General features: G+C 50.1%; 4 protein-coding genes across 8 annotated transcripts; 2 read left to right on the top strand and 2 right to left on the bottom strand.

The window, feature by feature from the left end:
* Positions 1-1,296: 1,296 nt before the first annotated feature.
* On the top strand, positions 1,297-10,105 carry SLC37A4 (solute carrier family 37 member 4). Of its 3 annotated transcripts, none has more exons than XM_040483242.1 (10): positions 1,297-1,393; positions 2,566-2,908; positions 3,776-4,008; positions 4,321-4,564; positions 5,078-5,236; positions 5,480-5,565; positions 6,090-6,203; positions 6,421-6,486; positions 6,824-6,962; positions 9,994-10,105. In XM_040483242.1, the coding sequence occupies exons 2-10, from the start codon at positions 2,761-2,763 to the stop codon at positions 10,077-10,079; spliced, it is 1,275 nt and encodes a 424-aa protein (XP_040339176.1). In that variant the 5' UTR covers positions 1,297-1,393; positions 2,566-2,760; the 3' UTR covers positions 10,080-10,105. The 3 variants fall into 3 exon arrangements, with proteins under 3 accessions (XP_040339176.1, XP_040339174.1, XP_040339175.1); XM_040483240.1 differs by lacking the exon at positions 9,994-10,105 and adding an exon at positions 7,085-8,080 and having other exon boundaries at positions 1,299-1,393; XM_040483241.1 differs by lacking the exons at positions 6,421-6,486; positions 9,994-10,105 and adding an exon at positions 7,085-8,080 and having other exon boundaries at positions 1,300-1,393.
* TRAPPC4 (trafficking protein particle complex subunit 4) lies at positions 8,682-11,711 on the bottom strand. The gene is made up of 5 exons (XM_040483247.1): positions 11,486-11,711; positions 11,148-11,322; positions 10,050-10,153; positions 9,308-9,434; positions 8,682-9,026 (listed from the first exon to the last, which is right to left on the bottom strand). Exons 1-5 carry the CDS (start codon positions 11,658-11,660, stop codon positions 8,948-8,950), a joined length of 660 nt encoding a protein of 219 aa, XP_040339181.1. The 5' UTR covers positions 11,661-11,711; the 3' UTR covers positions 8,682-8,947.
* A 317-nt stretch (positions 11,712-12,028) lies between these two features.
* RPS25 (ribosomal protein S25) lies at positions 12,029-14,250 on the top strand. Its single transcript, XM_040483248.1, has 5 exons — positions 12,029-12,146; positions 12,380-12,475; positions 13,021-13,204; positions 14,029-14,127; positions 14,221-14,250. Exons 1-4 carry the CDS (start codon positions 12,144-12,146, stop codon positions 14,121-14,123), a joined length of 378 nt encoding a protein of 125 aa, XP_040339182.1. The 5' UTR covers positions 12,029-12,143; the 3' UTR covers positions 14,124-14,127; positions 14,221-14,250.
* On the bottom strand, positions 14,237-21,096 carry CENATAC (centrosomal AT-AC splicing factor). Of its 3 annotated transcripts, XM_040483243.1 has the most exons (12): positions 20,909-21,096; positions 20,617-20,780; positions 20,109-20,207; positions 17,841-17,972; positions 17,648-17,714; positions 17,510-17,572; positions 17,105-17,169; positions 16,850-16,955; positions 15,888-15,918; positions 14,746-14,835; positions 14,539-14,671; positions 14,237-14,452 (listed from the first exon to the last, which is right to left on the bottom strand). In XM_040483243.1, exons 1-12 carry the CDS (start codon positions 21,026-21,028, stop codon positions 14,380-14,382), a joined length of 1,143 nt encoding a protein of 380 aa, XP_040339177.1. In that variant the 5' UTR covers positions 21,029-21,096; the 3' UTR covers positions 14,237-14,379. The 3 variants fall into 3 exon arrangements, with proteins under 3 accessions (XP_040339177.1, XP_040339178.1, XP_040339179.1); XM_040483244.1 differs by lacking the exon at positions 17,841-17,972; XM_040483245.1 differs by lacking the exons at positions 14,237-14,452; positions 14,539-14,671; positions 15,888-15,918.
* Positions 21,097-26,214: the final 5,118 nt, after the last annotated feature.

Below are 26,214 nucleotides of genomic sequence, written 5' to 3'. Positions count from 1 at the left end.
TACCCAGACGGGAAATGAGGGGAAATACCGAACCCACCCACGATTCTCATCCAAATCCAATCAAGGGCACCTGGGCGGCTCAGTCGGTTGCCCATCTGACTTTGGCTCAGGTCATGATCTCACAGTTTGTGAGTTTGAGCCCTGTGTTGGGCTCTGTGCTGACAGCTCAGAGCCTGGAGCCTGCTTCCGATTCTGTGTCTCCCTCTATCTCTGCCCCTCCCTCACTTGTGCTCTCTCTGTCTCTCAAAAAATGAATACACGTTAACACAATAAAAATAAAATAAGAGCTTTCATGAGGCATTCTGGAGTGGCACTGGTGGTGGCTGATTGCAGGCTTCTCCTCCCTTCCCTGATCACCTTCCTAATCTAAAAGATCTTTGCTGTCAACTTTGGAACACTTAGAATTCTTTCAGCAATTCTCCAGTAGTCTGTGAAAGCGATTACCTAAATTTTCTAAATTCTTATCTAAATCTTCTGTTGAGGGGCTCCTGGCTGGCTCAGCTGGTGGAGTATGTGACTCTTGATCTTGGAGTTGTGAGTTCGGGCCCCACTTAGAGAATATTTAGAAAAATAAAATCTTTAAAAAATAATAATAAATCTTCTAGTGAGTCCTCACATGAACCTATGAGGTTGGTAAGAAACTGGGGTTCGTAGAAATTATTACCCAAGGTCACATTGTTAAAATGTAATGGGTCCAGGATTAGAATTTAAGGTTTATTCCTGGCCAGGCACTTTATTTTTTATTTATTTATTTTTTTTAACATTTATTTATTTTTGAGACAGAGAGAGACAGAGCATGAACGGGGGAGGGGCAGAGAGAGAGGGAGACACAGAATCGGAAGCAGGCTCCAGGCTCTGAGCCATCAGCCCAGAGCCTGACGCGGGGCTCGAACTCACGGACCGCGAGATCGTGACCTGAGCCGAAGTCGGACGCTCAACCGACTGAGCCACCCAGGCGCCCCTGGCCAGGCACTTTAAACACCCCGTGTATTTTGTCTTAACTTTGTCCCCAGCAGTCTGATTACAAATCAACTGTTCATACTGTATTTATTCAAGACCGCTTTAATTTCTTACAGAAAAGACTGTGCTCTCTACAAGGCCTTTTCCAGACTGTTAACGCGGAACAGTGATTGGTAGTGGGAGGCGCTCACTAAAAACTGGTATGTTGAATGCCATGGGTTAAAGAAGGGACCTACGAGTCCAGCCCCTAAGGGGCGCTGTTCTCACCCAAGGACCAGTACTACGGGCAGCTTTGGACTACACCCTTGGAGGTGGACTTGGCTCTCAGCCAGCTAGGCGCAGGCGGAGGCCCCGCCCCCTAGCGAGCGCATGCGCATGCGCATGCGGTCCCGCCTCCGGGCTCTGTCCTATTCCGGCTCCCGCCTGCGTGCAGGTAGCGGGACAAATGCTGGGGAGGGGTGCCACCTGAAGGCGGGGCTGGAGGGGGAGTCTCGGGTCTTGGGGCTCCTTTGTTAGAGCCCCAGTAAAGGTTGCCGTAACTTCCGATCCAAAGCGGAGGTGTTCCTGCAGCTGCCCCTTCTGGGATGAGGGGCAGTTCCTGAGTCTGGGGGCCTCTGAGGCGCTGCTCCGGACCAGCATGCACCTGCTTCTTTTTGTCGCACCAGTCCGGTGTCTCCGTACCTCTCCGGCTGCCGGGTCTGTGGCCTCGCAGCCCGAGTCAGGTGTCCTGGGTAGCTTGAGGACACGGGGCTGGGCAGGTGCCGAGAGCCTGCGCCTGGCCCCGTCCTGCTGGGCTGAGCCACTAGGCGCCTGGAGCGAGGAGCCTCCGGGAGACTATGAGCGGTCGCCCTCTCGGCTCTCGCCTACGCCTTCTGCTCCAATTGCTTTCCTAATCGAGCGGAAAAGCCCGGGGGCGTGTTGCCGGGGCCCCAGAACGCTAGCGGGCTCGGCAGTGCAGCCTGAAGTCCGCGGGTGGACCTTCCCGCTCACGGGTCGTGCTGTCACTCGCCCTGCAGCCCCCAGCCAGCCAGAGGGCACCCCACACTGGCGTCATAGAGTAAAGGGACCAGAGGCAGCTGAGTGACCATGACCGCAGGCTTTACAGGGGCTTTCAGTGCAACAGGGGCTTGCGCTGGGAAGTTCCCCTCGCTTACAATTCTGCAACTATCCATAAACAGCTACATCCCGATGTGTGCTAGGCATTGGGAGTTACAGGGCTTGAGTCAGCAGCCCTAAGAAGGCTTGGAAGTGGGGGTATGTGTCTGTGTGTGTGTGTAGAAACTAACCGAGCACCTAGTGCAGTGTCTGGCAACCAGTAAACCTTGGCTGAATGAATGAGAAGGTAGGTGGCTGAGGGAGCAGGGCTAGAGAGGGCAGCTCTGTTTTATCCCACCCCTGCCTCCCCTGGGCTCAGGCAGACAAAAGTAATTAGGTTGAGCCTTTAATCACAGCTGGTTTCACAGGCAGGCGGACAAGGAAGAGCGGAGAAAGGCAGAAATTCTAGGGACACAGCGTGCTGGCTTATGGGCAGTGCCTCCCTCTGGGACCCCCTCCAGCCCCCACAGATTCTCCGACAGTAATCTCCTGTTTTCTTGTCTCCCTCAGGACACTGGGTTCCCTACGAGCTGCCCCAGGCTTAATGATTGTCCAGAAGGTGGCTATAAAGGGAGCCTGGGAGGCTGGGTGGAGGAGGGAACAGAGAAAGCCTAACTCAGCAGATCTGGTCACTGAGAGAGCCACAGGCAGGAGCTGTGGTCGGAGGCTTCGCGTCTTGGCCACTGGGGCCTGCTCCCTTCCACCATGGCCGCCCAAGGCTACGGCTATTACCGCGCTGTGATCTTCTCAGCCATGTTTGGAGGCTACAGCCTGTACTACTTCAACCGCAAGACCTTCTCCTTTGTCATGCCGTCGTTGGTGGAGGAGATCCCTCTGGACAAGGACGACTTGGGTGAGCCACGGAAGGGCAGGGTGGTGGGCCCTGGGACCCAGGACCCGTAGGACAAGTTGGTGTTGGTGGCAGTGTCGTGCATAAAGGCACGTAGCGTGTGTGGAGCGTCTGCACAGTGGAGGGTAGGGAGAGTCGGCACACGCCGACCGGACTCTGAAAACCATACGCCTGGCTGTGGGCTAAGCACCAGGAGTGTAGTCGATACGCGTCTGAGGAGGGCTGCCTATGTGATGTGTGTTTGTGTGCCTGTGACCCACACGCGCCCCCAGAGGTCTGGCTTATTCCGAGTATGTTTAGGGGGCTTCTGGGCATGGTTTCCACACCTCGTGGGTGCGTGCTAAGACCACAGGGTGCACGCTGGCCACTGACGTCGTAAGCAATGGGAACTGGAGACTTGGCACAGAAACTTCACGTGGCCCCGCACGCTACATTTCAGGGGGAATAACGTCCTTGATTCCAATTCTAAGCTCTTTGCCCCATGCCCAGCGGTGGGGGTGATGGAACTGCTAGAAGCCCTGGGTCGGCATCCAGGGTGAGGAGGAAATGTAATCAGGCATGGGTAAATCCCAGGGTGGGGCTGCCCTGTTCTCCCCTTCTTGCCCCCTGACAGCTGCAGCTGGAACTCTTCAGGTTGAAAAGTCAAGGGTCAGCCTGGGGCTAGCGCCGGCGGTGAGAGGGGTAGCGGCGCCCCCTGAAAGGGTGCTGGGATTCCAACACAGGCTGCTTCTGGTCCCCTTGGAAGGAACCTATCTCGCCCTGCCAGGCACCTCTACACACGTGACCCCATGCCTTCCTCCATCCCTCCTGTGCCCTTGCCCTGGCCCCTAACCCCCTAGGTGTGCTGCTTCCTGCTCCCCTCCCCTGCAGGGCTCATCACCAGCAGCCAGTCAGCAGCCTACGCCATCAGCAAGTTTGTGAGCGGGGTGCTGTCTGACCAGATGAGTGCCCGCTGGCTCTTCTCTTCTGGGCTGCTTCTGGTTGGCCTGGTCAACGTAGTCTTTTCCTGGAGCTCCATGGTACCTGTCTTTGCTGCTCTCTGGTTCCTCAATGGCCTGGCACAGGGGCTGGGCTGGCCTCCCTGTGGGAAGATCCTGCGGAAGGTGAGTGTCTGCTCCCAAGAAGCCAGTTGAGACTGGTCGAGGGGATACCTACAGGGCACGTGGGAGTACCAGCACTCCCATCCCCGCGCGGGTTCCTCGGGAGTTCCAGTCCAACTCCTGTTGCTCGTCGAGATATTTTAGGAGCTAAACATGGTGGGATCAGGTGGCAGATGAGGGAATTGGCCCTGCCAAGTAGAGGCGCCCTCTTCCTCGTCCCTGTAATGTGAGCTTCTAGGTCTGCCCCTGCCCCACCTGACCCTCACCTTCAACGTGTTTAACGTGGGCACCTACTCTGAACCCTCTGCCCCGCAGTGGTTTGAGCCATCTCAGTTTGGCACCTGGTGGGCCATTCTGTCAACCAGCATGAACCTGGCTGGAGGGCTGGGCCCTATCCTGGCAACCATCCTCGCCCAGAGCTATAGCTGGCGCAGCACGCTGGCCCTGTCTGGGGCGCTCTGTGTAGTTGTCTCCTTCCTCTGTCTCCTGCTCATCCACAATGAACCCGCTGACGTTGGGCTCCGGAACCTGGACCCCGCCCCCTCCAAGGACAAGAAGGGTGAGCACGCACCCAAGCCGAATCACTGGGGCACCTTCATCCACCATTCATTTGGCAGACTTTCACTGAGGTCTGGCTGTATGCCTGGCCCTGTGCTAGCCGACGGAGGCAGGGGGAGGGATGGTGGTGGCAAGTTGGTGGGGAGTAAATAAAACTCCGTTCCAAGAGACACTTAAGTACCAGACAAGCGGCAGAGCCAACAAATGCTGTGCGACTCATGTTATATCCCGGTCCTTCCTCACAGCAGAGCCAGACTTCCCTGTCCTGTCCTGGACAGCATCCTAAGCTTAAGTGGCTTGGGTGCCTTCCTCCATGTGCCCTGGTCCCTGTTTCATTTGCTGAGGCCTATAGAGGAGGGGACAGGGTAGAACAGTGGGTAAAGGGGTGCCTTCCTGCTGGTCCCTGGCTGTGTGGATGGACTCTGGCCCTGTGGCTGGTTAATGAGTGGTGGGGGCTCAGTCGGGGCAGAGCAGCAAGAGTGGAGCCTCAGGCCTGGCCTCCTCCTGCCCCCAGGCTCCTCGAAGGAGGAGAGTACTTTACAGGAGCTGCTGCTGTCCCCCTACCTGTGGGTACTGTCCACGGGCTACCTCGTGGTATTTGGAGTAAAGACCTGCTGTACTGACTGGGGCCAGTTCTTCCTCATCCAGGAGAAAGGACAATCCGTCCTCGTGGGTAAGATGAGTTTGGAACGGGGGTGGGCCTAGGAAGCAGGAGTCAATGAAGGGGATGGGAAGTTCAGGCCCAGCTTCTCTTTATCCCTTCCTTCTTTCCCTGAGGCCAGGCACTACTCAGACAGCTGTGGTCGGTCACCCTTGGGGACCCTGTACCTCTCTGGGTTTAAGCCAGTCTGGGACAACCCCAGTGTGTAACACCCACCCTTCCTTTCCCTCTTCCCACCACAACTCCCTACTCCAGGTAGCTCCTACATGAGTGCCCTGGAGGTTGGGGGCCTTGTAGGCAGCATCGCAGCTGGCTACCTGTCAGACCGGGCCATGGCAAAGGTGAGTGGGCAGACAGGACAGGAAGGAGGAGGGTCCCTTTAAATCTTCCCAGCGTGACTGGGACAGGCACCAGAGAGGCGGGAGCCCTGGGGCACGGGCAGGCTGGCATAAGCCAGTTTAGGTTGGGGGAGGTTGGAATGATTCCAGGCTGCCGCTATTCGCTGGGGGTGTGAGGGTTAAGACTCTTGGGGAAAAGGCTTTAAATGATGTCAAGGAGAGCTGGAATGTCTCTCAGCCTGGCAGTGGGCTTCTCCACAGCCCCAGGAAAACTGGGGTTGAGGAGGAAGCAGGTGCAGCTTGCCAGCACATGTCCCGACCCTGCCCCGTGGGGGAGGAAGGGATGTTGTGGAGTTTGGCCTCTGAACACAACGAGCAGGTCCCGGGGCCTCCCAGAGCTGCCCGGGGCCAAGAGCTGTGGTGGGACTGCCAAAGACCTGTCAGCAGAGGCCCTGCTGTATCAGAGTCCAGGGGTGGAGGTTCTCTGCTGCTTTTAGGCCCTGACATTGCTGGGACTGTATCCACAGGCAGGCCTATCCATCTACGGGAACCCTCGCCATGGCCTGTTGCTGCTCATGATGGCTGGCATGACCGTGTCCATGTACCTCTTCCGGGTCACTGTGACCAGTGACTCCTCCAAGGTAAATAAGGAGGGCCTGGCCCACAGCAGGCACAAGGATGAGAAAGCAAGGGCTGCCGACTCTCAGGCTTCCTCTCCCTGGCTCCACCCTGGCCCAGGCCTTTCTTTGCCTCTCAGATCTCCCTTTCCAGGTCTGTCTTACCTCGTGTCCTCTTTGTACTTTGGTGCCCCTCCTGGACTCGGGACTTGGTTTCCTTTTCTTTCCTGTGCTCCTCTAGGATGTTGCTTTCTGGACTCCAGCTCTTCACCCTCTCGCTGAGCTCACAGGCTTTACGGAGCACGAGGTGCCTTATCTCTGGTTTTCTTCCTGGTTTGTCTTACCCTTGTCCTACTGTCTTCCTTGCCCCTAGCCAATCCAGCTAGCATGAGTTCTGAGAAGAGATAGCATCTAACTTGGAGGGATGGCTTCTGTACCTCCTTTACCTACCCACACAAGCCCTCGGGTTGGCTCGGTGTGGCGCTCACTCCTCTAGCTCTGCCCTGTCCATTATATCAGAAAGTGGGGTGAGGGAGGTCATTTCCTGTGTCCTTACTACAGTTATTTGTTGTGTCCTCTGGCAGAGGTAGACAGGTAGGTAGGCTCTCTCAAACTCTGAATGCCACTCTGTGCTGCCCTTGCAGCTCTGGATCCTGGTGTTGGGAGCCCTGTTCGGTTTCTCCTCCTACGGTCCCATTGCCTTGTTCGGAGTTATAGCCAATGAGAGTGCTCCTCCCAACTTGTGCGGCACCTCCCATGCCATTGTGGGACTCATGGCCAACGGTAAGCGGAGTCTCCACCTCACCCCTACTTGTGCCTCGCACTTAAGCCAGCTATAGTCTAGGGCAGGCCCCGCCGGCCCTAGCCTCACAAATGACCCAGACTCTTCCCCTCCTCCTTGGCAGTGGGCGGCTTTCTGGCTGGGCTGCCCTTCAGCACCATTGCCAAGCACTATAGCTGGAGCACAGCCTTCTGGGTGGCCGAAGTGATCTGTGCAGTCAGCACAGTCGCCTTCTTTCTGCTACGAAACATCCGCACCAAGATGGGCCCAGTGCCCAAGAAGGCTGAGTGAAGACAGTACAGGCACCTGTGCATCCTCTCCCACCTGTGGACCTTCCCCTGCACAGGGCTGGGGAGGTGCGGGGGCGGGGAGAAAGAAAGTGGGGCTGCTCCGGCTACCGATGAACCTTGGATCGCCTTTTTTGCTCCTTTTCCCTCGCCCAGGTGGCGCTGGAAGTTATCAGTGGCTAATGAGGTCCCAGCTCCCCATCCTGTGCTCTATTTAAAAAGACAACTTTTGTTCTTGGACTTCATTAGCTCCAATTTCCTGCCTTCAAACAGGAAACCCCTACAGTGAGGGAGTCTCCAATACCCTCTTCCTCTCCTGGACCCTGCCCCACCCCCACCCCACCCCACCCCACCCCATCCCCACAAGAGGTGAGGCTCCTCCTGTAGCTGCAGGGCACCAATGGGCCATGATTTCTGCCCTAAGGCCTCTTAGCACCCGGTGAGTGTTCTTGCCAATACCTCAAGATTCCAGGCAGAGAGGAGGCCATCACTCTCACCAATACCCTGGGAACACCAGGGCCTGGGTGGGAGGGAGGAAGACTTGATAAAGAGATTAAAACTAGATTTGATACTAAACACAGTGAGCCATTCTTTCAATAGGGGTATTACAGACCAGAGACAGTTTTCCTTGGAAAATATTCTCTTGCTACCTGCTCTTTCCACCCCAAACAGGACAGACTTCATTTCCTTGGAATGGGAGATCTGACGTATACTCCTTTTAGCTTATGTCTCCTTTGCCTTCAACTTTACACTGTATAATTCAATGATCGTTTTAGAGATGAAGCTACTGGGTTTCAGACAAATTAAATACTTTGATGGAGGGAATCAGTAAACAGTGGCTTATAATTTTTTTTTTAATGTTTATTTATTTTTGAGAGAAGGAGATAGAGGGTGAGTAGGAGAGGGCCAGAAAGAGGGGGAAACAAGAATCGGAAGCAGGCTCCAGGCTGTCAGCACAGAGCCCGACACGGGGCTCGAACTCACAAACTGTGAGATCATGACCTGAATTGAAGTCGGCCACTCAACTGACTGAGCCACCTAGGTGCTCTGAATAGTGGCTTATGATAGCATAGTCAGAAAGCCTGGGTTCAAACTCATGCAGTTAGTAATCAGCTTTGAGACTCTGAGGCATAGAGTGTCTGTACCTTGCTAAATCTCTTGTCCATAGGAGAATGTACCCCCTGAGATTACGGCGAGGTTTAAGTTTGATAAAGCAGTAAAGGCTGGCTATAAACATTTGATAAATATTCCACCATCACCCTAGAAATCAGCAATTCTGGAACTAGACCAAGGTCCTGACTTAAAGCCCCAAGTTCATTCATTTAATGAATACTTATTTTTTTCTATTGGAACATATCTCATCTCAGAATTCTTTTCTCATTCCTGTCTACCCACCAGATCCTTTCCCCCCAAACCATCAATTAGGATAGCAAACACAGATCAAAGGAATGTTTATTTAGCATTTATGGACCTACTCCCTCCATAAATAAGTCTGTACAGAGTTGGGAAATAGGCCCACGATAGACACGGGAGGGCAGAGAGCAGTATTAAGGCTCAGGGATCAGTATGTGTCATCAGGCTCTGCACCCTCCCATTGTCAAGTGCACTAAGGAAGCTGTGAGGATCTCCATCGGAGTGGATACAGCAGACTTCCTGCTGCAGGATCTCTCAAAATTTGGGAGATCCATTGCAGGCTCAGCCTATGACCCAGGTCCAAAAGTTCCAGCCTTCTCTGCCACCTCCAGGGCTAACTTCAGGTTCTGGTCAAACAGCTCACACCTAGGCCAGACCCAAGTGGCACAGATGAGGACAAAGTGTAAAGTCTCAGACTCTTCCCCACTTTGGGTGCCGAGGTAGAGCCAGTGGAAACTCTTCCATGAAGGAGGATATGAACCCCACAGGAAAGTCTTTAGTCTCTCAAAATAGCAAGAAAAGGCTAGTCACTTTTGTTTTATTTGAAAAGTAACTCTTCTTACACTTTTGAAAAACATCTTTGGGGAAGAGCACAGAGAGAAGGGCAAGGACGCTTTGACCAATATCTGGGGAGGGCGACTACCTACCTGATAGGCATTTCCAGGGAGTAGAATGGATTCTTGAGGGCAAAGTCTGAGTAAATCTCATAAATCTTTCGGAGAAGAGAATCTATTCCAGCTTGCCTGGGATCTGCCAGTACCACAAACTTGATCCCTGGAGAAGGGCCAGGAATGGTTACCAAAGAGTGGAGAAAAGCAAATAACATCATCCTGTGTGTGTGTAGCATTTTCATAAGCCCATTTTTACTTTTATCCTATTGCTCCGTAAAGCAGGAAAACCAAGACTGTGGATCTGTAAGACCAGAACAGTAACATGACTTTATCACATCACCCAACTGATTGAGACCAAGCTTTGATTTCTAGCTCTGTCACTTAATTCCTAGTCATGTGGTCCCTCGGCAGCAAGTGCCAGGCAGGAAACAAATTCAGGAGGTTTTCAATTATCCCCATTAAGGGAGTGAGGCAATGACATGATCCAAAGGTCATTTCCATTTGGCATTCAAGTTTCATTTGGAAACACTTACCAAAACATGTGCAACATTAAGGTTTTATCTGCACACAAGATAACCATGGCCGAGCGTGCTGGGTGGTGTGGGCAAAACTGGCATCAGATTAAATATTGGTTTTGGAGTTGCAAAACAGACGTGTCCGTGCAATTGTCCCAGGAAAAGCTAACCACCACCCCCTTGCTTACCAAAGTTGTCTCTGGTCAGTCCCTTCCCCCAACCAGCCCCCAGTGCATCCCTTTGGCCTATCTGAAGACGCATACCTGTCAGTGTCTGGAAACAGTGCAGTTTGAACGTGTCGGTCTCCAGCATCTCAATGCCTGAGCTGCCCTGTTCTGGAGACAGCTGGGAACCGATTGCGAACAGCCTATTTGCAAAGGAGGTAAGGTTGGGAATGCACCCCACTGTTTTAAGGGAGGGGTGCTGCTCAAACTTTTCCACTGAAGTAACCCTAGCTGCTGAGGAGTTTACATTACACTCTGAGAGGTCAGAAGAGGCAGTGTGATGGTTTGTGAGTTTGAGCCCCGGGTCAGGTTCTGTGCTGACAGCTCAGCCTGGAGCCTGCTTCAGATTGTGTCTCCCCTCTCTCTGCCCTCCCTCTCTTGCTTGGGAGCTCTCTCTCAAAAATAAACAAACATTAAAAAAAAAAAAAAAAGGAAGAGGCAGCTTCCTCAATTGCCTAGCAGAAGCACCAAAATTTCTTTAAAATTCATATGAACTTTGCATGTAGTTTACACTCCTACTCTGCTGTAAAGCATTTTACCTTGAAAGCTTTGGGTGAAATTAACACTGGGAATATGTGCCAGGGTTACTCACCCCATGACTATAATTATCCAGCATATGTCATACTATAGTTGAGAGCAGGAAAAGGTCTTAAAGATCATTTAGCTCAGTTACCTTAAAGACTTAGAAACTAAAGCTGAGGGAAGTTGACTTACACAAGATCACACCATTGCCAGTATTATCTAAAGCCTAGTTATACTGGACTCGTTCTTTTTCTTTTCATAACACAAGAACTGATGACCTAAAAGGAGGCAAAGAGGGGCGCCTGGGTGGCTCAGCTGGTTGAGCGTCCGGCTCTTGGTTTCCGCTCAGGTCACAATTTCCTGGCTCCTGGGTTCGAGCTCTGCATCGGCTCCCTGCTGACACTGCAGAGCCTGCCTGGAATTCACCCTTTCCCTCTCTTTCTGCCCCTCCCTTGCTTGCGCGTGCTCTCTCAAAATAAATAAGCTTAAAAAAAAGAAAAGGCAAAGAAAGGTAAGCACTGCTGCTCAGGAGACTTCCCGTAGAACCACACTAATCCAGCTAGCCTAAGGGCCAAGTGAAGGCCAAAAGGCACTAGACAGGGTTGGGGGACTTACGAGTGAAACATGGAGGCCAGCATGAGCTTCTCATTGGAGGTGAGGCGGGGTCGGCCGAACCGAATGGACACCGGGTAATTAGCAGGGTTGCCCAGGTACTCCAGCACCTCTTTCCCATCGGCCGTGTACTTGCCGTTCACGTCCACGCCATTGATGGCCAGCACTGCGTGGCCCACTGTAGAGGTGAAGCTAAGGGTCAACGAAGCCCCAGCGTGGGGACTCCGCTGATGGGACCAGCGACCCGGCCTCACCCCCTCTCCCCCCACCCTACTGCCCAGCAGAGACACCAGCCCACTCCGCAGCACCGGGCCCGCCCATCGGACGCAATCCTAGCCCACCCCGGATGCCGTCGCGCTGGCCGAAGGCAACCAGCACACGCTCGTCGTGCAGCTTGAGCAGCAGATCAAGAGGGTAACTGAAAGTTTTCTCAGCCTCGGCCCGTGGCGCGTAGCTGTCCAACTGGTAGATGAGGCCGCCAGCTTTGTTCACCACGTAGACGCTAAAAATCGCCATTGCGGCCGCTGCCCCTCAGAGGCGGGGATTCGGCTTCTTCCAGACGGCCCCGCCCCGGAACCGCAGTCGCGGGACCCGCCCCTTGCCCCCTCCTCCCATCCTCGCAAAGCCGGCGCCTGCGCACTTGTAGCACCACGCTTAGCGGGATCGTGGGGGTAGTTACGGAAGCTGGCAGATTGTTTTCTCTCTTTATTAGTTTCCAGGACCAGGGGATAGCGACGTGTGACTACCTCACAACTAGCGGCAAAGTCCAAAAGGCCGCGGACACTGTTCGGGGTGCGCGGCTGGGGAACAACCAACTTCCCTACTGCCCGCTGGACGAGGGGGCTGGACCTACGACCTTCCGCTGCTGGCTCCGCCCCTTGGCCCGGAAACGTTTGCTGAGGGTGGAGGTTTCTGGGCCCGTGCGTGAGCGCCGCTTCCTTTTTTTGTCCGACATCTTAGCGAGGCTGCGGTGTTGGCTGTTGCTCTCTGAGCTTCGCTATGGTGAGCTCTTCCGAGTGGGAAACTGGTGCGGCTGTGAGAGCCGGGAAGCGCCGGGACGGGGTGGAGGCGGCACCAGACGCAGGGCCCCAGACTTGCCGGGCTGCTTCGGGCGGGCGGGGGGATTGCTTCACCCATGTGCTCAGGTAGTGAGGTTTGGGCGGGGTGGGGGCGCCGTTGCAGAGGGAGCGTGGGGCTGCCGTGTGATCTGGCTGCGTTCTCCCTTTTCCGCACAGCCGCCCAAGGACGACAAGAAGAAGAAAGATGCCGGGAAATCGGCCAAAAAAGACAAAGACCCAGTGAACAAATCTGGGGGCAAGGCCAAAAAGAAGGTAGGCGTGGAGTCCTCCAAGAGTGGGAGACACTGGGGACGCCGGGCCCGTGTAGCTGTAGTAATAAATGACGTGTATAGCAAATGGCTTTTACGGTTGTGGCGTCTAGAGTCCGAGGACTAGAATTGCGCTCTCAAACCGTTTTGTGTTTGGAAGAATGGGGTGGTACACGCTAAGTGTGAATGTAGTCTGATGGTCACGTGGTGTTCTTTTAATTGGTTTAGTGGGGCTTAACCTATACCCGAAACTCTTGCAGATGTGTTCGGGGGTGGTTGTTTTTTTTCTTTTTAATCTAACTTATCTTGGATAACGTAAATGGCAATGGGGTCTTTTTTTTGGTATCTTGGTTTCAGATTACTTGAATCTTCGTTTGCAGAGTTGCTGTAAATTGTAAATTTCGTAGATTTCTGCAGGGCAAGAACAGACAACTTTGCAGTATATTCCTATGGCCATGGAAAAAAAGTTGCGGTGACACAGATGGTTTGGTGAGGGAAAGAGTAATTTCTTCCAGGGAACGCTGACTGTCCTTTTTCTTTTGGGAGCAGAAGTGGTCCAAAGGCAAAGTTCGGGACAAGCTCAATAACCTGGTCTTGTTTGATAAAGCAACGTACGACAAACTCTGTAAGGAAGTTCCCAATTATAAGCTTATAACTCCAGCTGTCGTTTCTGAGAGACTGAAGATTCGAGGTTCCCTGGCCAGGGCAGCCCTTCAGGAGCTCCTTAGTAAAGGTGAGAGGGATAAATCGTACTGGTGTGCTTTTGCATGTAAAACTGGCCTGACCATGTTAGCCATCTTAAATGTGTTTTTTACTGGAATTTATTAAAACGGGCACAGGCTAACCAGTGATTGTAATATTCTAACATGCTATCTCTAGGGTAGACCTCAAAGCGGGGTTCTTGGCTAGTTTTGTGTCCTGTACCTCTTTGTCATCTTGGTGAAGCACAGGGATTTCTTGTGTTCTCAAGTGAATAAATCCACTTTAAGAGTTACAGAATAGGGGCATCAGTTGGTTAAGCATCCAACTCCTAATTTCGGGTCAGGTTGTGATCTCCTAGTTCATGGGAGGCTTTGGGCTTATGCTAACAGTGCAGAGCCTGCTCGAGATTCTCTCCCTCTCCTTTCTGTGTTCACACTCTCTTGGTCTCTCTCAAAATACAGAGTTACAGAAGTAACCCAAATGTAGTGAAATACAGTTACTAAAATATTAAAAGCTTTGATAGTAAATCCTTTTTTATTTCTGTGTTTTAAAAATCGAGTGGTGGGTCTACTCATAATCTCACTTTAATAGGAGTATATATATTTTAAGCCCCTGGAGTGTCTAGTATGGAAATATAGTGACTTTTAAGTTTTATTAAAGTGCAATAAGGGTAACCATCCCAAGAGCAGATAGTGGGTCCCTCATTTAGAAAGGATAAATCAGATTATCACCAAGAAACATAGGTATGCTTGCCTTTGTTATTAAACTCTCATGCTCAAATTCAGTATTTCTCATGTCTGTGAAGTATTTATTTCATAGGATTATGTGACAACCTTATCCGTATTTTCTCCCCAGGACTTATTAAACTCGTCTCAAAGCACAGAGCTCAAGTAATTTACACCAGAAACACCAAGGGTGGAGATGCCCCAGCTGCTGGTGAAGATGCATGAACAGGTAGGCAAGAACCTACGGGCTCATGGTATAGAAAGTCTACATCCCCCTGCTACATAAGGCTTTATAATTGTGATTTTTCTTTTTCTTTTGCAGATTCCACCACCAACTGTACATTTTGGAAAATAAAACTTTATTAAATCAAATAAGTGGGTATGTGTCTTTTCCTAAGAAAAGTAGTTACAAAGGATAAGAGAGAAGAGCAGGTATGGGTTTGTTGGCTTGGCTTTGTGCCTCATGGTGGTTGGAAAAGTATCAGGAAACATTTGGCTTTTTTTCTTTATGTGACTGTTTGCTCCTTGTCGCAGCTTCTGTTTTAAATTGATGTCTGAAAGAAAGTGAAGGGTTAACAGGATGAAGGCTGAGATCTCTCCAAAGGGGTAGTGGGTTGGGGTCCTGGCACTGGGCCCATACCTAGATTGCCAGCGGCGTCCATTATTCCAGACGCGGCCGAAAGAGGGCAGCCAGCCTACACTGGTGCTGGTGTCATGATCAAAGTTGGCCCCAACTCTGTCTGGGGGGAGTTTCTTCAATTTCTGTTTTTCTTCTGCAAAGAAGTAAACAGTTTTATTTGAGTAGGGAAACTTAACCCATTCCCACTCTGGAATTTTTTTTACTTACTTTCTTTAAGAAATTCTTCATAGGAGGGCCCTATTTGTTGGTTTCCAGAGCTGTATTCCTCATCTTGGACCATCCAGGGAGGTGTAGCTCCTGGAAAAGACCCATTCAGCAGAAATTAAGGCACTCTAAGTTTTAGGCTACTGTGAAACTGCCCTAGGTAAAAGCTCTTAACTGATTGATAACTAGAAATGTTCAAAAACAAGACTCAGGACCTTGGGAAGTTGAGGGCCCTGGACTAATTTAAAGCAACACACCTTACATGTGATATGATGTGCTGATACTTAATACCTTTGTTGAGGCATAACTGACATACAGCTGCACACATTGAAAGTGTACAATCTGAAAAGAAAAACCTTTAGAAATATTTCCTGTACCTCCCCATATCCCTTTTCACGGCCCCAGGGAACCATGGGTTTGCTTCTGTTACTCTAGTTTGCATTTTCTAGGACGTACCTGGTTTTGGTCTGGCTTCTAACAGTTCTGAGATTTATCTATGCTGCACTTAACAATAATTCCTTCCTTGTTGGGCACTACTCTGTCGTTGCTTTGTTGAGGGGCGTATGGGTTGTTTTCAGCTTGGAGGTACTGCCGATAAAGCTGTGACCATGTGTGTTGCAAGCCTGTGTGCAGGTAAGCTTTCTTTTATCTTGTAATGTCTGTATCCTATAACAGTGGGTATGTGTTTAACTTTTTAAACTCCTGAGCCATTTTCCAATTGGTTCTGCTATTTTACATTCCTGATAGCAGTATATGAGCGTTAACACAGTCCATCTTTAATTTTAGCCACTCTGATGAGCATCTTTTTACATGACTTCTGAGTTTTGAGAGTTCTTCCTGTATTCAAGATACAACTCTATCTTGTTATCCACAAGATAGTACTCCATACTGTACTTTAAAATTTTTTCTAAATTTACTTTGAGATAATGCGAGTAAGGGAAGGGCAGAAAGGGGGAGAGAAAGAAACCCAAGTAGGTTTTGCACTGTCAGTGCAGAGCCCCACATGGGGCTCAAACTCACAAAATGAGATCATGACCTGAGCTTAACTGACTGAGCCACCCAGGGGCCCCCGGTAGTACTTAATCAGTTTTATTCTTTAAAATAATTGTTTCTTACCATCTGAGAAACACTGCCTTAGGCCTTACCTGAGTGGATATTACCAATTCCTGGCGTGTCCTGTAGTTAGAAATGGAGGGGAAAAATTCCAGATGAGAAGCCAGGACAGGGTGGATACTCCTAGCTAGAGAAATGACAAACCACAGGAGCGGGGGAGGGGTAGTGGAAGCACTACAAGTGCTAGTTCTGGTTTGATGTTAAATCCTAAGAGCACAGATAACTGAGAAACAGTCTTGTCCTCAAGAGACTTCTGGGTCTCTGTAATGAAGATGTCCAAAAATAGAATGCCTGCTAGATGCCGGTAAGCAAAACCCTTTACTCACAGGGCATATGTATCATAGGGGAAGAGAATTAAGCATAAATCACACATTATGTTTGCAGCTTTTTACATGGTACTAAGTACATTTATAACAGGCAACCTGTTCAGATAATCATTCCATGAAAAGGTGACATTTGAACTAGGCTGAAGGAAGGTAAACATTTAACGCAATGATAACTACATGTGCAAAAACAGGAAGCACAATATGGCTGGCGTATACAACATAAGAATAGGTGAAGCAGTGACTTTCTGTGTTTGGGACAGGAGTGCAGGAGGAATAGAAACTTGCGGGAAAGTATATGTATCTGGAGGCCATCTTCTACTCAGGTAATAAACCAGACCTTGTTGACAGGAGGTAGGAGATGGAAGAGGAAATAACTCATCCACAATAGAATAATAGAATGGTAGAGGTTAGCTTCAAGTGCTTATGGGATATTTATAGATATCCTACATTGAGTGGGACTTGGGGGTTCTGCAAAGGATGAGATCTAGGCATTGGGGCAAAGGTGTGATGAGATCACTGGAGGATGAGGAAATGTGTCTGAGAACATACTATGGAACAACACAGAAAAGAAGGTAGGAAGGGTTAGAATAGGTACAAAACCCAGGAGAGATGGGTGTCCTGGGAACTAAGGGGGCATTGGCCCTGCCTGGCTGGCTTATCCATTGTACCTGATGGCCAATGAATGTCAAAGGTTGTCCTGTTTCCATCCAGTCAAGCTCCGGGGCTGGTGGCAGGTCCAAGTAGGAAGGCTGCTGTGAGGCGGAGGCCACTTGACTGAAAAAGACAGACAGGAGCCAGGCTGGCAGATGAGGTCCTTGAGCCATGAGGATGGCACAGATGAACTTTGTTCCCATTTCCCAGCCAGAAAGTTACAGAAGGCTCTAACATGTCAGACTCTCAACAAGAGTCCTTATCAAGTTTACCTGTTGGTCCCTTTCCAGCTTCCAAGCGCTGAAGAGCCTTCTTCTGGGTCTGGCACTGCCTGAGGCTGAGTTTGATTCAGGAAAAATAAATGTGTCTAGGACCCTTTAACAGTCTGTCTTGGCCATGCTCCCACCCTTCAGAAGGAAACTAGCATATGGAGGGTACTGTCCTCGCAAACTTCCCTCCGTCCCTCCCTCCTTCCCTCCCCCCTTCCCTGCCTTGCCCACATTGCCACTGACAAGGCCTGTCCCCCGGGCAGACAGTTAAGGGAATTCAAGCTGAGCAGATGAAGCATGGAGTCCATGAGTTCTCTTAGAAGAGCTGGTAGGTGAAATGCTGGACCTGGGAGAACCAGGGATCAAATGGATTTGGATACTGCTCTGGCTCCTCCGAGGGAAACCAACCTCTAAGACAGACTGAACCAGCTCCTGCCGGCTGTGCTCCACCTCACGGATCTGAGCTGCCATCTGTGGGAGAGAGGCTGCTTAGCTAGGTACAAGGTCGTAAGGTTGGGTCCTCCAGAGGCCTTTCTTTTAACTCACCTCTTTGATTACTTCATCCTCTTTTTCCTCATAGGAATCCAAACCTTTCACCATGGATTTCTTGAATCTAAAAAAAAAGGGCAAGTCAGCCAAGAACTCCAATCCCTGCCAGTTATGAAAAGACCTTCAGATCACTTTTTCTTTAAATTTTGGTAATTTCAAAATCAAAATAGAACAAAGAACACCAATGTACCTTTCAACCAGATTCACTGCTAACATTTTGCCATACTGGCTCCACTTCTCTTCTATGCAAACATTTCCTTTTTCCAAGTCAAAAATGGGCTTTAGAACATCATGAGACTTAACTGAAAACTTCGGCATGCACCTAAGAACAGGAAGAGCCTAAGATACCATGAAACCATTACCATACGTAAGAAAATCAATGATCAGAGCACCTGGGTGCTCAGGTAAAGGTCCGACTCTTGATTTCAGCTCAGGTCATGATCTTGTGGTTTTGAGATCGAGCCCTGCACTGGGCTCTGTGCTGAGCATGGAGCCTGCTTGGGATTCTCTCCCTCTCCCCAACCCCCAACGTGCACATGTGTACTCAAAACATTTTTTTTAAAAAATCAATTATCCTTTTTGATCAATTATCCTTTTGAATTGGTCCATATTTGGAACACCACCAATATACTTGCAGTTGTTTTTATCTTACATACACATGTAAAGGTATCAGAATAATACCAATACTACTGATACCACTATCACAAAAAAACTAAGCCAGCCTCAATTTCTTTGCAGTTTTTTAGTCCTTAGAAAATAGCCCTTCTTGAGGGTATACGGTCAGAATTTTGTGTTCAAGTTACTTAAATTCTTACTCTTTTGTGATACCAATTTATATACAGCTATGATAACTTGTCACTGTTTGCAATTAATTTTAGGATTTGCTTTCTGGCCTGATTTGAGTACGTAAAACTCTGAGGGAATGGCTCTACCACGGTGCCCTGGCAGCCTTGTGCCTATCCATACGGGCGAAGCCTAGAACTGTAGCATCAGAGTCTTAGCCGAACGCTTGTGTGATGCCCCTGGAATACAAGAGGATGGGAGAGCTGAAAAGCTGCTGTGGGGCCATCTGCCACTCACCTCCCGATCTCCCCCAACACCCCCAGGCTGTCATGAGAGTCTGTCATCACCTCCGGGCTCTGATGGCAGTCTGCTGCTTTCTGCCCACTCAGATTAAAGCTGTAGGCCAGACTGGGCTCGCCAGCAGCAGGGTGTCCCATGCTCACACTGCAGTTAGCTAGCTCTTTTTGTTTCAGAGTGGTTCTTTCTGGTGGGTGGGGCAAGGACCTGGGAAGTGGGCACTTGAGGTGTATTCTTTTTGCTGTGTATGTAATGAACAGTCTAAAGAAGGCTCGTGGTATCTTTACTGGTCAAATTAGGCTTGGTTTTGCCTTGTGCGTGTGACCTTGAAATTTATAAGATGCAGAAGTCAAAACTAATAAAAAGTTCAGGGGCGCCTGGGTGGCTCAGTGGGTTAAGCGTCCGACTTCAGCTCAGGTCATGATCTCACGGTTCGTGGGTTCGAGCCCCGCATCAGGCTCTGTGCTGACAGCTCAGAGCCTGGAGCCTGTTTCAGATTCTGTGTCTCCCTCTCTCTCTCTGCCCCTCCCCCACTTGCACTCTGTCTCTCTCTGTCCCAAAAACAAATACACATTAAAAAAAAAAAGTTCAAAGTGTCCATCCTCGCAATTCTCAATTATAACCTTTTCTGCTCAGCTATCCTTTATTCACCCACCAAAACCATCTGGAGCTGGGTCAGGATCTAAGGAGTGAGTGCTTTTTGGCCTCAGTTTCCCATCTCCTGCCTGTATGAACCACAGATTTGAAGGCAAGGTAGTACGTTTTAGGCATTTCTTATCATCCCCTTATCATTCTCCACACTGAGAAGAACAGACATGAGTTTTTTTGTAACTTTGGCTCTGGAATCCCCTTGGGCTCTGTACCCCATAATCTCAATATAGTCCCAACAGACGTAGTGTGAGGCTGCCTGTGTCCTCTTCCTGAAGCAGTCAGCACTCACCCCCACTCCGTGCTGACCAGCTTCCTGCACTCCAGTTTCTCAGGGTCCTTTAGAGGCCAGTTAAAACAGTCTAAAACTATTGACACTGGGGAGTACCAGTTTCTTGCACACTATAATAAAGCCTGTTCTATTTCTAAGGGACTTTATCTTCTCTGTACCACGCATTTAAATGGTTGGTTATAGTCAATTTTTGTTATATACTATTCTCCATTTGCTAACGGCATTGTAAATCCCACCCCCCCAAGTAGATATAAACCTTTCAAGGATTGTCATACTTTTGTGTCCAGTATAGTGCCTGGCACCATAAGTGCTATGAAAACGATAGATACTTATGAAGTCCCTACTGAATTTTCCAATTAGTAGAGGAAGCTCTAGAACCTGACACAGTCCCAGAGAAGCCCTATTCTGTTAGTTCACCTTTCATTACCAATGACTTACCGTGCATAGTCTTGGGAGGAGATCAGAAACTTCTCTTTCATCTGGAACTCTGCCTTGTTCTCCCACCAGAATCTGTTGGTTGCTTTCTTGTGCTCTGGGCTGAGAAGGAAGGAATAATCTCAATGATCTATTACAAAATATTACTCAGCTATGCAGACATCAGATACGTAGTGCACACTGACATCGGGGTTTCTGCCTCTGGGCAAGGCTGACGATACTGTTATCAGTCTCTTCCAGATGTCCAGTCTCCCTCTTCCAAGAAAAATAGAGGCATCTGATAGACGATGGGAGGTAATGCCGAGCCAGCTACCCAGCTGGTTTTCCCACCACTACCACTGGGGCCATGCAAGCCATAAACCCTTCTACCCCTAAAGAATGCAATGCCTAAAGGTGACTCAATCTACCCTCACCAAACCATCAAAGCGTTCTTCCTCTCCCCCACTCCTAAACCCTCCCTCCCACACAAGTAGGCGAGTGGGCTGGATGAGGCTCCCAGGCCGCTTCTCACCTGGCCAGATGCTCCAGCAGCCCCCCGTGCAGCACGGTCAGGTTTCCGTGGCTCAGGTGTTTCCGCACCTCACGGCCGCAGCACAGGCACCAGCAGCACCGGTCGTGCTCCGGCACGTAACGCTCCACCTGAGCGGCGCGGATGGCTTTGCGGGCGGCCTCCACCTGCGGCGGGGAGAGGCCGTGTAGGACCCCAGGGGTCCCCCCGCACCCCAAACCCTCGCGCTCTCACCGCAAGGCCCGCATCCCCGCCCCCAGGCGGTCCGCGGCCCCCTTCCGCCTCCCGCCCGCACCTGGGGCAGGAGCCGCTCCAAAGCCTCCTTCAGCTGCCGCTGGTGCTTGCGACTATACACGTGTCCGCGACCACAGAAGAAGGTCTGGCGGCACAGAGGACAACGCTGCGCGGGCGCCATGGGCCCAAGACTGGATACCCGCGACGACCTGCCGATCTCCGGCCATTCGGTGACCCCTGACCCCTCGGGGGCGGGGCGAACCCAGCGGCCCCTGCGGCCCCCAGCGGCCGGCAGGCGCCACTGCAGGCCCTTCTGCGGCTGCGCGAGTCTTTTCCGGGGCTCCCCGTAGACGCGCAGACCCAGCCATCCTCAAGATCCCCAGATGCCGTCTACCTAGAAAAAGTGGCAGCACCACTGTACAGATGCACGGAAAGGACACACGCAACAGGTGACACCGCAGGACCACAAATCGCACGCATGTCGGGGCATCGTCAAGGACCCGCATCAGACACTGCAACAAATCATAACTAGTATTATTAGGGTGCTCACTAATGTCCAGAGCTTTACATTACCTGCCTAACCTGATCCAAACAATGTGACGCACTACTATTACCGGCATTTTACAGATGGGAAAACAGGCACGGACAGAAAGGAACTTTGTGTAAGGTTGCACAGGTGTTAAGTGTAAAAGGCAGCACCTTGGGTTTCAGTGTTCATCAGTACCAGCTGGCAGTAAGGAATACATGCTGGAGGTGGCCTTAATTTAAGACCTAATCACAGCTGTACCCTTGCGGGGTATTCTGAGCAGCTGTTCCTGTAAAGGGGAAGCTATAAAGGGTACAGAATCATGGCTGAGGGTTAACAGACATTTTTATTCTGTAAACATGCTCATCTGGTGGAATTTTCATTCTTTACAAGCTGCTTTTCCCAGAAAGAACAGCCTTCCTGTGTGTCCTGCTCCCCTAAGCCTGAGGGTCTAAGGTGAATTGCTCCCTTACATGGCTGGAATCCCTAGGCTGTGATCTCCACCTTAGAGCACCCCCCCAAAAAACCTGAGGCCCAGCGCAGACCTTACTTACATAATGTGTAATGTGCCTGGGTGGCTCTGTCCGTTAAGGGTCCAACTTCAGCTCAGGTCATGATTTAGCTGTCAGTTCGAGCCCCACGTGGGGTTCTCTGCTGTCAGCACAAGGCCCGCTTCCGATCCTCCATTCCCCACGCTCTCTGCCCCTCCCCCGCTGGCACGCATGCACATGCGTGCTCTCTCTCAAAAATAAACATTAAAATAAAAAAAAATTTTTAGAATGTGCCCTACAGGGGCACCTGGGTGGCTCAGTCATTTAAGTGACTGACTCTTGATTTTGGCTCAGGTCATGATTGCAGAGTTTGTGAGTTCAAGCCCTGTGTCTGGCTCTGCACTGGCAGCATAGAGCCTACTTGAGATTCTCTCTCTCTCTCTCTCTCTCTCTCTCTCTCTCTCTCTCCCCTCTCTCTCCCTCTCCCCCCTCTCTCTCCTTATGCACCCCTCCCCCACTTGCTCTCTCTCAAAATAAATAAACTTTAAAAAAAGATAAGAAAAAGAATGTGCCACACAAAACTAGCACAGAGTCCCAAATTTCCCTTACATTTGTTACCAGTACTGGTGCATTAACCTGGATGGGCCACCATGTCTGTAGGTGGATACATAATTCAGGCCCAGAAAGTAGCCAGACTCCCCTTCAGATCTTGACTTCCTCTTTGAGCTCCCCTTTAGATTCAGGCCTCTGACAGATGTGACTCATTTTGAAGACCCCACAACACTCGATTCCTTGACCTCCCATCATTTCCCTGGGAGGGTCCATCCTGAATCTTGTCTGCCCAAAATTGCTCCTTCTCTGAATTCAAATTCTGCAGTTATATTCCGACCACCGTCTTTCATTCTTGAAGATGAGCACTCTAATCAATTCACTCAGAAAACTATTCAGTATCTACCAGCGACTTTGGTCTAGGTTTTCAAAGTGTGGCCTCCGGGTCAGCAACAGTAGAGTCTGTAAGCTTGTTAGAAATGAAAATTCTTGGGCCCATCACAGATGTACTGAATCAGAAACTCTGGAGTGGGGCCCAGCAAGCTTCAGTTGAATGAGTCCTTCAGGTGATTCTGATGATCAAGCAAGTTTGAAAATTACTGGTCTAGGTCTTAGGTCCTTGGCTTTGCTCTACCCACTGGATCCCAGGACTATTTCTACCATACTTCTATGGCAACCTGTTACTTCACTTGACCTTCCAAAACTTCATTTCATCAAACCCCGAATGCAGATCAACCCAGTCATCTGTTTTCCTCATTTGTTCCAAAGCTAGTCTACATTGCTTCGACTTCTACCTTCTCAGCCCTCTGCAATTTTGCTTTCGAAGCCGTCTCCCTAAAGTTCTTCACTACTGAGTGTTCAGTTGCCCACTGAACTTGACTTGTGTGAAATGGAACTCAACATCTTCCACTTCAGAACATTCCCTATTATCATGCTTCCACTGAATACAGCCAAGCTAAAGCCTGGAGTTTGGGGGAGGGTTATCTTGACACTTGCTTTTAGTCAGTCCCCATATCCACCCCACCCAAGTTGTCTTCTTGGATTTCTGAGATTTCTTTTTATTTTTTGTAATTATTTTTTTAATGTTTGAGAGTGAGAGAGCGAGAGAGAGAGAGCATGAGTGGAGGAGGGGAAGTAAGAGAGGGAGACACAGAATCTGAAGCAGGCTCCAGGCTGTCAGCACAGAGCCTAAGACAGGGTTTGAACCCATAAACCGTGAGATCATGACCTGAGCCGAGGTCGGATGCTTAACTGCCTGAGCCACCCAGGCATCCCTCTGAGATTTCTTGTATTTATTTATTTTGAGAGAGAGAGAGAGAGAGAGAGAGAGAGAGAGAGAGAGAGAGAGAGAATGAATCCCAAGCAGGGTCCATGCTAATAGCCCCAATGCTGGGCTCGATCTTATGAACTGTGAGATCATGACCTGAGCCAAAATCAAGTCATGTTGCTTAACCGACTGAACCAGCCAGGTGCCCCTGGATTTCTAAGATGTTTAAAGCCTGTTCTCTATTTTTTTTTTTTTTTTTTTTACTCCTAGAGCATACCTTGTTTCAATTCCCTTGCTCTCTTACTTGGATTCATATAAAATCTCTCTAACTGGTTTCCAAGTGTCTGGTCTATTTCAGCTCCATTTATCCTCTAGACTCTGGTTTTAAGAAAGTCTCTAAAATGACTTTCTGGATAGGGGCACCTGGGTGGCTCAGTGAGTTAAGTGTCAGACTCTTGATTTTGGCTCAGGTCGTGATGTCACAGTTCATGGGTTCAAGACCCCATCGGGCTCTGCACGGACAGTGCACCTGCATGTGTCTGTCCTGTCTTTTCCTTGGAATAGGTCACTTTTCCTTCCCACCCCATCGCTGCTCCTCTGTACCTCCCAGCCTCCACCTCTGCCTCAGAGGAGCAGAAGCAGCTACCCGCAGAGCATGGCTGGCTTTGGGTGCTTCTGGACAAGTGCCAGCTATTGTTTTGTAGACCTGGGGAAAGACCCAGGGCTGACTCCTCCTGTGAGAATTCTTCCCTAGCTCTAGACAGAGCTCACTGCTGTTATGTGTGCTTCCAGAGAATATGGAAGCTGCCTGTTAGAGAAGTCACTAGTGGCAAATCATGCATTTTTTTTAATGTTTATTTTTGAGAGAGAGAGAGAGAGAGAGACAGGGTGCGAATGGGGGAGGGGCAGAGAAAGAAGGAGACACAGAATCCAAAGCAGGCTCCAGGCTCTGAGCTGTCAGCACAGAGCCTGATGCAGGGCTCGAACTCATGAACCGTGAGGTCATGACCTGAGCCAAAGCTGGCCACTTAACCAACTGAACCACCCAGGCACCTCACAAATAATGCATTCTTACTGCCTAACAGGCCCCACGCTAGGCTTTGGGGGGGTGGACATAAACATGATTTATTCCATTGTCCTCACTGGTTACCAGTGTCAACGTGGGTGAGCACCTCTGGGCAGGGACTCTATTTTATATGTTGCTTGGTTCAGTGGTTCTCTATCCCATCAGCCTTAACACCCAAGGAACAGAGCAGACATTCTGTAGACTGTCTTTACCACCTTGGAATGAATCTTACTAATAAAATAACTGACCTACACATGCGATTTTGAAAAGATCAATATAACACTTTAACTGCAATAGAACAGAAAAATAAAGGGAAATTGTATTTCAATGGATAAACTGTATTTGAAAAGGAGATAGTCGGAAATTTGTACATACTTACAGTGAAGAGCTCAGATTTAAGAGCTGACAGTCATACGACTATTGACAATACTTTGTCTTTATATCGGCTGCCTGGATGTAATAAAGATTTGTTTATACATGCAGAATCCCCGTGAGTGCAGCAGACACAAACACAATCTGATACAGGCATGTGGTATTGGTGACTTAAATACCAGAGCAGCTTTGCTGTCAGTGAAGTGATTTTCTGAAATGGCAAACAACTCTTGGTCAACTTCCAAACCAAAAAAAGCACAATCATCCTTCATTTTACATAACAGTTGCATTCCTGGAAAGTTCAGTGTATCTTAAAATGGTGCCACAAATACGTTCTGCTTAGGTATAACCCCAGGTCAGGTTCTTGGCTGATCTCATGGCCAATGGCCTGGGGTAGAAGGGTCAGTTCTTCAAGGTCAAAGACTGCCTCCTGCACGGAGGATAGCTGAAGCCCTGGGTTCTGAGGGTGGAGCCCTGTTTCTGTGCAGATCTCCTGGGGGGAGAGGGGAGAGCAGGAGAGGGAATGAGAAAGGTCATTGCAGCCGTGTGGGAAATTCAGTATTGCCTTCAAGCACTGTCTGAATGTCTGGGGTATCCCGATGCGGCTTTAAACCTCATTCCTCTCTCACTCACTCGGGGCATCTCCGTACTCCCCTCGGACCCAAGGCTGGCATCTGGCCCTGCCCTGGACACCGCCCCTGCCGCCAGGAAATCCACAGCACCCAGCTGGGATCTGAAGTCTCTAAGGACTCCTAATCCAACCAGTGCTGTGGCCTCTGCTGAGCCATGGTGGAGACAAACAGCACGGGGAGGTACCCCATCTTGCCTCCAACTTCCCACCCCTCACTGCCACCCCTCCCACGCTCAAAACCATTAAATGGGGGTGGGGAATGAGGCTTGAGCCTGACCATCCTTTAACAAAAGTCTTTCCTCTCACCCTTCTCACTGCTCCTTCTTGGCCTCCTAGGAGGGTTTGCCTTTCCTTCAACAGCCCTACAAGTGATGTGCTTCCTTCTGCTTCTCTCCACTGTCCCCAGTTGATTACATCCCCTCTGTGCGCGGGTCGTGCTGCTTTGGGCCTTTGGCAGGGCTGGCC

This window comes from Herpailurus yagouaroundi, unplaced genomic scaffold (assembly GCF_014898765.1).
Source record: "Herpailurus yagouaroundi ecotype Mexico unplaced genomic scaffold, PumYag 161, whole genome shotgun sequence".
In the NCBI taxonomy this organism is placed as follows: Eukaryota; Metazoa; Chordata; class Mammalia; order Carnivora; family Felidae; genus Herpailurus; species Herpailurus yagouaroundi.
The sequence above is the reverse complement of the archived record's forward strand: the minus strand, read 5'-3'. Positions and strand labels throughout refer to the sequence as shown.

Excerpts from the sequence above, each read along its gene's own strand:
- SLC37A4 (XM_040483240.1), top strand. The coding sequence starts at position 2,761 with ATGGCCGCCCAAGGCTACGGCTATTACCGCGCTGTGATCTTCTCAGCC. Across the intron at positions 4,565-5,077 it reads CCCCTCCAAGGACAAGAAGG|GCTCCTCGAAGGAGGAGAGT; the intron begins GTGAGCACGCAC and ends TCCTGCCCCCAG. Across the intron at positions 5,566-6,089 it reads CAGACCGGGCCATGGCAAAG|GCAGGCCTATCCATCTACGG; the intron begins GTGAGTGGGCAG and ends CTGTATCCACAG.
- TRAPPC4 (XM_040483247.1), bottom strand. The coding sequence starts at position 11,660 with ATGGCGATTTTTAGCGTCTACGTGGTGAACAAAGCTGGCGGCCTCATC. Across the intron at positions 11,323-11,485 it reads CCAGCGCGACGGCATCCGGG|TGGGCCACGCAGTGCTGGCC; the intron begins GTGGGCTAGGAT and ends TCACCTCTACAG. Across the intron at positions 9,027-9,307 it reads TCCCTGGAAATGCCTATCAG|GTGTGAGCTGTTTGACCAGA; the intron begins GTAGGTAGTCGC and ends GGTCTGGCCTAG.
- RPS25 (XM_040483248.1), top strand. Across the intron at positions 12,476-13,020 it reads GGGGCAAGGCCAAAAAGAAG|AAGTGGTCCAAAGGCAAAGT; the intron begins GTAGGCGTGGAG and ends TTTTGGGAGCAG. Across the intron at positions 13,205-14,028 it reads TCAGGAGCTCCTTAGTAAAG|GACTTATTAAACTCGTCTCA; the intron begins GTGAGAGGGATA and ends TTTTCTCCCCAG.
- CENATAC (XM_040483243.1), bottom strand. The coding sequence starts at position 21,028 with ATGGCGCCCGCGCAGCGTTGTCCTCTGTGCCGCCAGACCTTCTTCTGT. Across the intron at positions 16,956-17,104 it reads AGCTGGAAAGGGACCAACAG|TCAAGTGGCCTCCGCCTCAC; the intron begins GTAAACTTGATA and ends TGTCTTTTTCAG. Across the intron at positions 15,919-16,849 it reads TGACATTCATTGGCCATCAG|GACACGCCAGGAATTGGTAA; the intron begins GTACAATGGATA and ends TTCTAACTACAG.